Source organism: Hyperoodon ampullatus (genome assembly GCF_949752795.1).
Source record: "Hyperoodon ampullatus genome assembly, chromosome: 13".
NCBI lineage: Eukaryota > Metazoa > Chordata > Mammalia > Artiodactyla > Ziphiidae > Hyperoodon > Hyperoodon ampullatus.
The window spans coordinates 1,627,829-1,640,981 of NC_136926.1; the positions used below are offsets into that span (position 1 = coordinate 1,627,829).

General features: G+C 46.9%; 1 protein-coding gene across 1 annotated transcript in view; it reads right to left on the reverse strand.

The window, feature by feature from the left end:
* Nucleotides 1-6,929, reverse strand: part of EP400 (E1A binding protein p400) — a gene marked incomplete at its 5' end in the record, with an annotated part of 91,902 nt that extends 84,973 nt beyond the window's left edge. The window contains one exon of the mRNA XM_079717586.1: nt 5,598-6,929. Coding sequence (XP_079573712.1) covers nt 5,598-6,929 — 1,332 coding nt within the window. The remainder of the gene's footprint in view (nt 1-5,597) is intronic.
* Nucleotides 6,930-13,153: the final 6,224 nt, after the last annotated feature.

The window sequence follows — 13,153 nt, forward strand, 5'->3', positions numbered from 1 at the left end:
TTATTATTCCCCACCAAAAAGAACCCAGTTCCTTGGAGAAATGACAGATTCCTGGACTGAATCAAGGCATGTGCAAGATAAACTTTAAACATTTTGTGCCAGAATATAAGGAAGTACTTAGAGAGTGACAGGGATGTGTCAAAAGTATACGAAAGCCCGCTTGAAAGGGCTCCCACTGGTCAAATTACAGATAATTTGAACATCAAAACAAACAGTAATAGAATAAATAGTAATAAACTGGGGTGGGGGGGCTGAGTAGCGGATGACTGGCAGGGCACGAGGAGACTTGATGGAAGTGGACACCCTGACACGTGTATGGGTTACACGGGCACTTGTCAAACTCAACAAATTCTAACATTTAAGATCTGTGCATTCCCTGCCTACAAATTATACCTTAATATAATTCACCACTTTTGCAGACCAAAAAAGAAAAATCACATGATTATGTGAATAGATACAGCAAATAGTATTTGACAAAATTCAACATCCATTCATGATAAATACTAGGAATAAAGGAATTTCCTTAACTTGATAAAGGACAGCTACAAAATCTACAGCTAACATCATACTCAATGGTGAAAGGCTAAATGCTTTCCCCCTAAGATCCAGAACGTAAGAATGTCTGTTCTTATCACTCTTATTCAGCATCACAGTGGAAGTCCATGCCAGTCCATGCCATTGCCAGTGCAAATAAGGCAAGAAAAAGAAATAAAAGGCATACAGATAGGAAAAGAAAATATAAATTTTGCTTTCTTTGCAGACATGATTCTCTAGGTAGAAAATCCCATGGAATCTACAAAAAAGCTCCTAAAACTAATAAATGAGTTTAGCAAGGTTGCATAATCAACTGTATTCCTATATACTTGCCATGAACAGCTAGAAAAAAATTTTTAAATTTACGTACCATCTACAGCACCACAGAAAAACTGGAATAGCTGGGTATAAGTCTAACAAAATATACATAGAATTTGCATGCTGAAAACTACAAAATACTGATGAAAGAAATCAAAGAAGACAAAAATAAATGGAGAACATACCATATTCCTGGCCTGGAAGACTCAACGTTGTCAAGATATTACTTCACCCCAAACAGGTCAATAGAGTCAATGCAATCCCAATCAAAATCCTAGCAGGATGTTCTATGGATATCAACAAGCTGATTCTAAAATGTATATGAAAAGTGAAAGGAGCCAGAATGACCAAAACAATTTTGAAAAAGAACAGAGTTGAAGAACTCACACTAACTGATTTCAGGACTTACTACAAAGATACAGCAGTAAAGACAGTGTGGCCTTAAGCAAAAAGATAGACACAGAGATCAATGGAAGAGAAGAGAGCCTAGAAACAGACCCATACGGACAGGATCAACTGATTTCTGGCAAAGATGCAAAATCAATTCAGCAGATACAAGACAGTCTTTTTAAGAAACAGTGCTCAACTAACTGGCTGTCAATATACAAAGAAATAAACTTCTACTGATGCTTGCATGTTATACAATACTTTACTCAAAATGTATCACAGACCTAAATGTAAAACACAAAACTATACAACTTCTAAAAAAAAAAATTAGAGGAAATTTTTGTGACCTTGGGTTGAGCGAAGAGTTCTTATATATCAAAAGCACAATCCATAAAAGAAAAAAAAAATGATAAAAGAGACCACATCAAAATTCAGAACTTCTGCTCTGTAAAAAACAATATAAAAGAAGAAAAAGATACAGCACAGAATGACAGAAAAATATTTGCCAATTTATATCTGACAAAAAGCTTATATCCAAATTATATAAAGAATTCTCAAATGCAGCAATAAAGCAAATGACTCAATGGAAAAAAAAATGGTGAAGGAAATGAATAGATACTTCACCGAAGAAGATATACAAATGGAAAAAAAACACATGAAAAAGAAAAGTTGTTCAACATCATCAGTCTTTAGAGATATACAAGTTAAAACCACTGCATACATATTAGAATAACTACAGAAGAAAACTGACAAGAACAAGTAGTGGGGAGGATGCAGAACAAAAGGAACTCTCAATCACTGCTGGTGGGAAAGTGAAACAGAACAGCCACTGTGGAAAGTTTGGCAGTTGCATATAAAACTGAATGTACTCTTAATAACAACCCAGAAACCTGTCTCCTAGGTATGCCAACAACTGGAAACAACCCAACGTCCTTCAAAGGGTGAATGGCTAAACAAACTGGGGAACATTCATACAATGGAATACCGCTCAGCAAAAAAAGGAAACAATTGGCAAATTCAACAACATGGATGAATCTCAAATGCATTATGCTAACTGAAAGAAGCCAGACTGAAAAGGCAGCATGCACATACTATACTGTATAAAATTCCATTTATATTTTATTCTGGAAAAGGCAAAATCATAGACAGAGAACAAAGGTTAAGGGAGGGAGAAAATCTGACGACAAAGACGTGGCATGAGGAACGTCTGGGGGGATGACAGAACCCCTCTGTTTCTTGGGGGGGGGGTGGTTACACAACTCTAGGCATTTAACCAAACTCACAGAACTACAGACCAAAAAGAATAAACTTTACTGAATTAAATAAATTTAAATAAATAAATACCGTTAATGACATATGAAAACGCACTGATTAAAATAAGAATCCGTATGGGAATATACGTAATGGAAGAAAAAAGAAAGCTCATCATTACAGCAGAATGCTAGCTAATGAATGCAGAAGGAATAATGGAGTTAGAAAATCCACTTTGCGATCTTTAACGTGACACCTGACTCCAGCAAGACTCGTCAATAGATGACAGAATTAGTGGCCCATGTCAAACGACATTCTACAAAATAACTGACCTACACTTCTCAAAAATGTGAAGGCATGAAAGAGTGAGGAGTTTGCCCAGATTAAAGAAGACCAGAGAGGCACGGCAACTAAACACAATGGGTGATCCCAGACTGGGAGAAAAACAACTATACAAAGGATGTCACCGGAACAAGAGACAAAATTTGCACATGAGCTGTGGCTTAGTCATAGAAAAAGTTACTGTAAAATTTCCAGAATTGATTGTTATACCATGGTTAGGTCAGGTAACACTCGTACCTGATACCATATGCCAAAGGACTTAGGGATGGAAGTGTGATATGGGATGCAAGTGTGATATGATGTCTGCAATTTACTCTCAAATAGTTTGGGGGAAATGTGTATGTGTGTACATATAAAAGAGAGAGAGAATAAAAATAATGCAAATGGGGCAAAAAGTTAACAACTGGTGAATTTGGGTAGAGGATATAATGGTAGGTCTTTGTACTGTTATTGCAATTTTATATATGTTTGAAATTATACCAAAATTAAAAATTAAAAAAAATTTTTAAATATATCACCACAAGATTCAACTGCTTTCAGAACCTAGCACAATCTATTCCAAAATGACTAGAATCTGACCTGTACTTTTAGGTTCCTGGCATTTATTAATGTAACACTGAGTGATTTAATTTTCAAAAAATTAAAAATAATCAGTTTGCATTCAATTAACATCCATTTAGAAGCCTGAGGTTCTGGTATTTTAGAAGTGTGTTTCATTTCACTGTTTCTTCTAGCTACAGAAAATATCAAGTTATCATCTGTGTAATCTTTTTTTTCCTTCTGTTTGCACTGTTCTCAAAAATACAGATAGAAGACACAAGAAAGAACCAACATTTAAAACACAGCACACAAGGAATCCTGAGCATACATTCAACAGGACTGTAGGTATTAGATGACATGCATGCTGAAGCTACTACTGTGTTACAGGTCAATACACACAAAAAATAATGCATTAAGGTCTGTGTTGTCATTTACTCATGCAATTTAGTTGCATAATTTTATATGCAGGAAGACTTTTTTACTTTTTTAAAATAAGGAATGGGCTCTGGAAAAAAATGCTGAAGAGCAAATAGTAAATTGAAGGTTAAAATATCTGGATGAAGGAAAAGTTTCGGATGAGACTACATTTTAGAACCATCGAAAAGTACCTGAAATGGTTGCTGCTGGGATGAAAAAGCAGCAGAAACATTTGGAGGAAGCTGGGTTGCTATAGCAACAGGAGTACCAGTCTGCCCATCCTTTCCTGTCACAACCTTTACCTGAGAGGAAATATTTTGAGAAAAAAAGGCAACATAATTTTTAAGACTGCTCAAAATTTTGTTAGAATTTTATTGCTGATAGCTCACTGATGTCTGGTGTTTAAAAATGGAATGCTTTTGCATCAAATCCTGTAAAAGGACACTGAACTGATTTATGACAGATTTATAATACCCTAACTCAACTGCAAATCTTGCAGAAACTCCAATTTAAGTCACAAGTGCAATGTCCTTAGATTCTGCAACTTCAAACTTTAAAAATGGTAATGGCGGACAGTCTTCAAGTAGCAAAGCCCTGACAACCTCATAGGCAGTTTACACCCTGGCCTACTACGTGCAGGTCAGAATGGCAATGACAGATAAGGGGGATTGAGCCTAAAGACAACATTGGTGTACAAACATAAAGAGAACTGAATTTCACTATTTCATGGCAACAGAGGTGAAATCCTCAAAAAAAAAATCATATAAACCTTTTAGAAAATAAAAATGGTTCATCCTGGAAAGGGTGTTAAAGAAAACACCAAATGGCAAAGCCACACATAATAAATATCAACGAGGAGATGAGCAAAGAGGCCAGCTTTTGTTCATCAAAGGCTGATTTCTTTGCAGAAGAACTGACAGAGATTTACATTATTTTAGCTATATCAAAAAACAAAATCAGCTCCACCAACACAGTGTACAGTACACAACACAAAGGCACAAATACAGTGCATCACAGTGCACCTCACTGTCGCCCTGTCTGATCAGCTTCCTTTTTAGGAAGTACCAATAAAGGGACCTTAGGAATCACTAAGGTATTGAGAATCCCAATTGGGGAATTTATTAAGTACCCATTCCAGGCACCCAAAAAGTTCACTATCTAAAAAAGATTCTATCTTAAATACCATTCAGTAGCTATGTGCAACAGTGTGAGTTAAATACGTGATCTCAAATCTAAGACTACATCTAAAAATTGAAAAAATTCTCAGTTGCTTTGCCATAATAACCATATTTTAATCATGAAGATACCTTATAAATGTATCTAGTGATTTAAATCATAACTGATATACTGTAACAAGCTAGTGATTCAAATCCCTTCTTTAAAAATGACATTCATGGTGTTGAGAATCCCAACGGGTGGACGTACATAAGTAAACTGTGAAACCTGGGAACCAGCGAGAAGGTGTCCGCACCCCCGGCTTCTGCAGGCCCTTGGGGGCCGGCCAATCTCCACACACCCAGCAGAGCACAGGGGAAAGCTGGGTCAGGCCGGGTTAGCTCCCCAAACCAGGGAAGCATCCCTGTTCTAAATGCACCGGCGATACTCACAGCACCACTCTGCACCATCCTCCCAACTAGAGCAGCTCTTTCCTTCCATGAAGGAAAAAGCAAATGCATCTTCCATTTACTCCTGGATCAAATCCTTATGAAACCGCATCTTATGAACACCCCAATCACGTGCAATTCACGGTCGCCTAGACGCACACCCAAGCAGCCTGGCCTGCTGGTTACTGAGCCGCCGCCCCTCACCTCATCATTGATGACCTCAGACTTCTCCTCCTCCTCTTCCTCCTCATCCTCCTCCTCCTCCTCCTCCTCCTCCTCCTCCAGGTCCAAATCATTCTGCCTAAGATAAGCTTGTAACGGGGCATAATGTTTCTTCTTAAAAGCTAAGAAATCCATCATGTTTCCTTGAAGGTGTTGCAAGAAGAACAGCTCGACCAAGTACTCCTTGAAGGCCTCCTTCAGAGCCTCCATCTCCCTGTAGTGATAGTCCAGGCACTGCTTCCTCATCTGAGCCAGCTCCTGGGAGGCCGGGGGGATCTCTTCCAATTTCCTGGGAGCCTTTCTTATCCCCGCACTCCCCGCAGACGGGACAGGAAGGCTGGAGAGGCCCGGGGGCGCTGCGGTCCTGGAAGGGCTGGTGGGGGGCGGTGGGGACGTCATCCCAAATGCCGAAGCGCCCCCGACCCCAACCCCCGGGAGCAGAGGCCTGGTCAGCGGAGGCGCCTGCAGCACCTGCTGCTGCTGGATCAGCTGCCCCTGGATGAGGCTGCTGATCTGGGGCGGCAAGCTCGTCGTGGCGATGTGCCCAGGGCTGGACAGGGGCTGCAGGCCGGCCCCGCCTGCGGCCGCGGGGCTCTGAGGCCCCAGGTGGTGGACGGTGCCCCCCGACTGCGCATGGGGCTGCGAGAGTCTCCGTTCTCTGACCGTGATGGGCGCCCCCGTGTGCTGCAGCTGGACCTGGGCGCCCGGGGCCATCTGCGCCAGGCCTGAGCCCTCCTGGAACACGAAGTGGCCACCACTGGACGGGCTCAGGCTGATCTGTCTCACCAGCACACTGGCGTCCACGAAGCCCCCGGTGGGGCTGCTGCTGCACAGGCCCAGGCCGGGGCCAGGGGCGCCCGCCCGCACGCTCTGCAGGCCCGGTCCCGGCCCGGGGCTGGGCTGGGTGGGGCTCTGAGTCTGCACCTGCTGGGACAGCGGCGAGGTGACCTGGATGTATGATGGAGACCCGTGCTCAAACCGCCTCTGCTGTGCACTGAACTGGAATCCCGGAGAAGTGGGGCTGGGCAGCGGCAGGGGGGCCAGCGTGATCTGGGGGTTCCCTCCCACCACCGGCCCCACATTCTGAAGAGCGATGTTCACGCTCTGCCCGGCCACGGGGCTGCGGTTCATCAGCTGCTGAACTTGGTAACCGGGGGACTGGGGCGCGGACGGGCTCGCCGCCGGCGCGAAGGGTGTGGCAGGGGACTGCGGGGGGTTGGGACGGGCCTGCGGCTCTTCTCCTTCGCCGCCGGCGAAGGCCCTGGACCTCTGCAGCTGGTGCTGGACGTTCTGAGGGCCGCTGCCATGGTGCATGATCGCCCTCCTTTTTATCCAACTTAATGCTCTCCTGAAAAATCAAAGTTAAAATCAAGTTACTTACAGGCAAATATAACCATCTGATCACTACTTATTCTGAGTACCATTTAGCAGCACTGGACAGACGCTCTGAAGGCATGTTCCCACCAGCATCTGATACAAACCACTGTCTTACTGTCATCGAGCCCGATGAGATGGCACTGGAGACCATCTCCTTCAGCACAGAGGAGGGACGGGGCCTTCTGGGTCACTGCTGTGCCTGGGGCCAGGACATGGCCTGGCAGGAGCAGGTGGGTGTTCCCAACCAGCTCCCGAGGAAGCTAACTAGCAATCACTTGCTTAAGACCAGCGGGATCTGAACCTGGTGCTGGCGCTCGCGACAGGCATGTTTCTTCCTGGGAGGCTATTCCTCGGCCGGCGGCCCTGCTCCGTGACGCCACGTGCTGGGGCAGTCCGCCCGTCTCTCCCAGTGGAGGAGTGGCGCCCAGGAGGCCGCCAGAGGCTCCCAAGCATGCCACCGTCGCATGTCATCAGAACAGAACCGCCGCTCACCAGCTGGCAGTTCTCATGAGCATCTGTGCGACACCCCTGCGAACACCCCGGGTTACTTGAGTGTGAACACACAGAGCCCCCATCCCGGGTCAGACTCTGCGCTCCTGGGGGAGAGGCCCGGGCCTGGTGGCAGCCTCGCACCTCAGCCCTCTCTACGAGCTCACCCGGGGTGGGGGGGCAGGGGCGGGCGTTTCCAGAAGAGAACCTCAGGAGAGAAGGGAGCGGCCAGGACGGGAGAGTCCCCGTCAGGGGTCCGCCAGCTCTCTGGGAGCTGGGACACGGCTTTAAAGGGGCTCACGGCCCCAAGAGTGCTGAGGGCCGCGGACTAGGGAAGGGGGCAGGAGAGGGGACAGGACGCTGAGAAAGGACAGGAGGAAGCAGAGGGCGAGCGGGAGGAGGCTAATCCCGAGGTGAGGCAGGGAGGCCGCCCACAAGGCACGCTGGGCTGGAGCCTCGCTGTCCGCAAGGGGGTGACCCCGCTGGGAACAGGACGACAGCCGCAGCCTGTCTGCTCCCCACTGGCTGGGTCAGAAATATCCTCCCCCCGGTTACAATCCTCAAGTCTTCACTGACACACCTAGCTCCCAATTTCTTGGTGTTCCTTCCAGCCCTCCCCGCAAGACAAGCAGGAGCATCCTTTCATCTTCAGGGCGTCACTGTTATTTTACGGAGAAAACGGACAAGGGATGAAAAACATTATAAACCGAAAGTTACAAGACTTAAAAAATGGAAATACACATTTGTATGAATGCTCCCACAGTCCCAGGCCCCTGGCTGAAACACACATATGTATGAAATCAAGAGCTACAGAACCCATGGGTGCACAAGTGAAGGCTAAGGAAACATAAGATCGGTGCCTGCTTAGACTAGCAGGAGAAGGCACTCTCTGCTCTGATGACCGTCTCTGAAGATGGGAGTCTAAAGACCACAGGCAAGCTGCAGCCAACACATCCAAACGGGAAATCGGGACCACAGCCTTAATTATCAACCCAGGAACCTTCTCCCACCCTCACCCCCAGCAGAGAGGCCAGCAACGTGGGCGGGAACTGTGAGCTGTGGGACACTCAAGGGTGGGGGACTCTGAGGCAATGCTTATTGCTTTCAAGACGAGCTTTTGGGACTTCCCTCGTGGTCCAGTGGTTAAGACTCTGTGCTCCCAATGCAGGGGCCCGGGTTCGATCCCTGGTCAGGGAACTGGATCCCGCATGCATGCTGCAACTAAGACCTGGCGCAGCCCAATCAATCAGTCAATCAATCAAGTTTTAAAAAAGAGCTTTTGTTCCTGATCTTTTTTTTTTTTTTTTTTTTTTTGCGGTACGCGGGCCTCTCACTGTTGTGGCCTCTCCCGTTGCGGAGCACAGACTCCGGACGCGCAGGCTCAGCGGCCATGGCTCACGGGCCCAGTCGCTCCGCGGCATGCGGGATCTTCCCGGACCGGGGCACGAACCCGTGTCCCCTGCCTCGGCAGGCGGACTCTCAACCACTGCGCCACCAGGGAAGCCCGTTCCTGATCTTTTTAAACAAACATTATGAGGAAGATTAGTGTAGAACAGACACAAAAATAGAATAAAAAGAATAAACAAACACATTAGGACATATTTTGGATTATTTCCTTAAAATACATTCCCAGAATACCAGAGATGATCAATAAGAGAGAACGAAGGCCAGAAAGAAACTCTCTCACGTATAATAATTTACAAAACCAGGGGGAAGGTAAGAATTAGGGGGGGAAATACGTTGTGATGGCTGACCTGTTGAAAAAATGTGGAGGGAGACAGCACAGATCTCAGAGGGCTCAGAGCTCAGAACGTGCCTAACAGGGTGGCCCACAACGGTGGGGAAGCAGGCCCCATTACCTTTGACCTACTAATCCAACCTCTGGGAATCACTAAGGAAATTCACCTACCAATTTTTTAAAATTATGCATAAATATATTTATTACAGAATAATACAGTTAAAGTAAAAAGAAGTGTAACCAGAAATATCCAGTATTCAAGTTCTAGATGGAGACTATGTTACAAACATGGAAAAGTTTTCCAGATATATTATTAAGTGAAAAAAGTAGCATACTAATTGTACAACTTAACCACGACTCTGTTAAAGATATAAATTAAAAAACTATCTACTGAGACATACGGAAACATAAATACTGACCTTCACCTGGCGAAGGAATAAAACACCTGGAAGAGCCACACAACGCAGCTGCCTCAGCAACGTAAAGGCCGAGCTACAGACACACCCACACCACGAGGACGCCAAGGAGCACAGCCAGACGCAAGGACCACGGACTGCAGGCCACTGACATGACAAGACATTCTGGAACAGGCAAAACCACAGGGACAGATTAGACAGACCCTGCCAGGCTGCAGGTTGGGGAGGAGCTGAAAAGGCAGGAAGGAACTTGGGGGTGTGGAACTGGTTCTACACTTGATTTGGGACGATGGTTACAAGAATGAGTGTGTTCGTTCAAATTCAAAAACCTGTAAACTACACCTCGACTTTTTTTTTTTTCTTGTGGTACGCGGGCCTCTCACTGTTGTGGCCTCTCCCATCGCGGAGCACAGGCTCCGGACGCACAGGCTCAGCGGCCATGGCTCACGGGCCCAGCCGCTCCGCGGCATGTGGGATCCTCCTGGACCGGGGCACGAACCCGTGTCCCCTGCATCGGCAGGCGGACTCTCAACCACTGCGCCACCAGGGAAGCCCACACTTCAACTTTTTAAAAAGGTTCTGACTTCAGTGAGCTTGCAGGCAGGTTGGAGGAACAAACCCAATCAACTATAATGTAAAGAAACCGCTTAACTAAAACAGCATCCTCCGGAACATGGTACAGGTACCCTGGTGGAAAGCAAAGCCACCATCAACGGCCAAACAACTCCTGAACTGGTGATGGCGATGTCCCTAACTGTAAGGTCCGCCAGCAGCTGCAGCGGGCTGTTTGGCTCGTGGTTTGAGGAGGACACCACCCAGGAGCAGGCCGAGATCAGCGGGCCGCATCAGCGCACCGCCGCGGCCTGCAAGGAGCGGGGACAAGCCCTCAGACCACTGCGCGCAGCGCCCACCGGGGCCACGCGGGGCTGGCGCCGTCTGTGTGGCTGCTGCTCACTCAGGGCAATGCTGACGTCACGCAGGGGCACATCTGGTGCCGGGAAGATGCCACCCTAAGAAACACCTACCTGGGCCCCATCCTTGGTGTAGGGCAGGGGTCCCCAGGTCAGACTGGAAAGAGTGAGGGGGGAGGGCTCGGGAGACTGGGTCCCGATAGCAGCTGCTCCTACCCCCTCACCCCCCGCTGAGGCCTGGACGTGCTCTCAGCCCCCCACGGCCTCCCTCCCCAGCTTCTCTTTCGGTGCTCCCAGGGTGCTCCCAGAGTCCAGGCAGCTAGGGATTGGGAAGCCTCTTCTCCCCTTCAACGAGCAGGGAGCTCAGGTCATGAGCCTTGCTCCCTTCCCAAACCCATCTCCCTCTCAGCCCCCTCAGCCCCCCGGATGGATCCGGCCCTCCGGCCAGGCTCCCGCTTTGGGTAGTTCTGCTACGTCAATAGCTCCCGGGCTGGACGGAGAGTGAGGAGAAGGGAACGAGGAGGAGGGTGGATCAGGGCTTGGACACACGAGCATGAGCTCAGGGCAGAAGGAACAGACAGAACATGACGGGCGGGAGTGAAGGGAGCACAGATAGTGTCTGGGAATATTTTCAAGTGGAAACTCCAGAGAGCAACTTGGTAGCAGGTACACGAGTCTCACAGCACATTCACGTCTCCTGACCCGATAATCCCACTTCTAGATCAGCCTAAGAAGAAAATCAGAGCTGTGTTCAATATACAAGGATGTTCACTGAAATGTTATTTGTAGCAGAAAGGTGGCATGCCCGACGATAAGTATCAATAAATTTTGATACATCTATGCAAACAGTATTAATACTGAATATGTGACAGAGTACACTTTGATTCTTCCCTGCTACCTTGCTATGCTTTCCAAGCTTGTCCTGAACTGGCTTGTGCCACAGTCGTTAGTGATCTTCACCGAACACTCCGATTCTCCCGCCGGTCACAACACTGGTGTGCATTTCCCAGCCCTGGACTGGGTGGTCACGTGACACGCTTTGGCAAAGACAGGGGCATGCTGTTTGCCACACTGACTTGGTCCTGCTTGGCAGTTCACAGGAGCACAGAGATGAGGCCCCGAGGGAGCACAACAAACAAGCTAACTGCAGGGAACACGTGGCGGGCACTCCGCCCTGTGTTGGATGCCAGCAGCGCCTGGGGCACACCTGCTAGCTGCAAGAGCCAGGCATATCTTGGCTGATCCAGCACATAAAGAAAACAACACATGAAAACAGACTCACAGATACAGAGACCAAACAGGTAGTTGCCAGAAGGGAGGGGATGAGAGGTGGGTGAAATGGGTGAAGGGAATTAAGTGGTACAAACCTCCAGCTATAGAAGTAAGTCATGTGATGTAAGGTGCAGCAGCATAAGGAATATGGTCAGTGACACGGTAATAAAACTTTGTACGGGGACAGATGGCTACTAGACTCATCACGGTGACGGTTTCATAATGTGCGCACATGTCAAATCATTAGTACACTTGGAACTAACACAATATTGTACACCAACTATATTTCAATTAAAAAAAAAACCTTTGTTATAGAAGAGACGCCACACCCTCCACTCTAGCCCATCACACAAACCCCCACAGTTCTCTGCCTTAAGACACAAGACCCCGCTGACATATCTGTCCCTGCCTCCCGGCCACCTCCAGCAATGGTCCACCCGGTGAGCCTCTCAGGGTTTCGTGGGGCCCACAAATTCGTGCCTCACCAAGAGCTGCAGATCAAAGAGAAAAAGGCCTCTCACAGACAGCTGCTATTTTTAAAACTCTCTGACTGTTGTTGAGATTTTTTAAAATAAGAAGTCATTTTAAAGCATTACTAAAGTTCATAACAGGTTTCTGTAAGGCTAAAGAATTTTTTTTTTTATCACTTATTTATTTTTTTATTTATATTTTGGCTGCTCTCTGCGGCATGTGGGATCTTAGTTCCCTGACCAGGGATCGAACCTGCACACACTGGAAGCGCGGAGTCTTAACCACTGGACAGCCAGAGAAGTCCCGAAGCTAGAGAATTAAAATCCAAACTTTCTTAGATCGATCCATTCAGGAAAATAAAAGTCAGATCTACCCCCCTGAGCCCCGCCCACCCCTGCACCTCACACCATTCACAAAAATTACTCAGGGGGCGTAAAATCAAACCATAAAAATATTTTGAAACATATGAGAATATCTTTATAATCCTGCAGTGATGAAGAGTTTCCTAAACATGGCGTGAAACCTAGAAACAATCTTTATTTTTAAAAAGCATTAACAACTGACAACCTTACTAAAGAAGAACGTTACAATAAAAAAGTGAGATTGATAAAAAATATTTGAAGCCTATATGACAAAAGGTTATTCATCCTTAAGAATTCCCACAAATCAAAAAGAGCCAAACAGCCCAAGAAAAGAGGCTATAAACTAGAAATTCTACAAGAAATTCAAATGACAGATAAACATCAAAAATGCTTAACCTTGGGCTTCCCTGGTGGCGCAGTGGTTGAGAGTCTGCCTGCCGATGCAGCGGACACGGGTTCGTGCCCCGGTCTGGGAACATCCCACATGCCGCGGAGCGGCTGG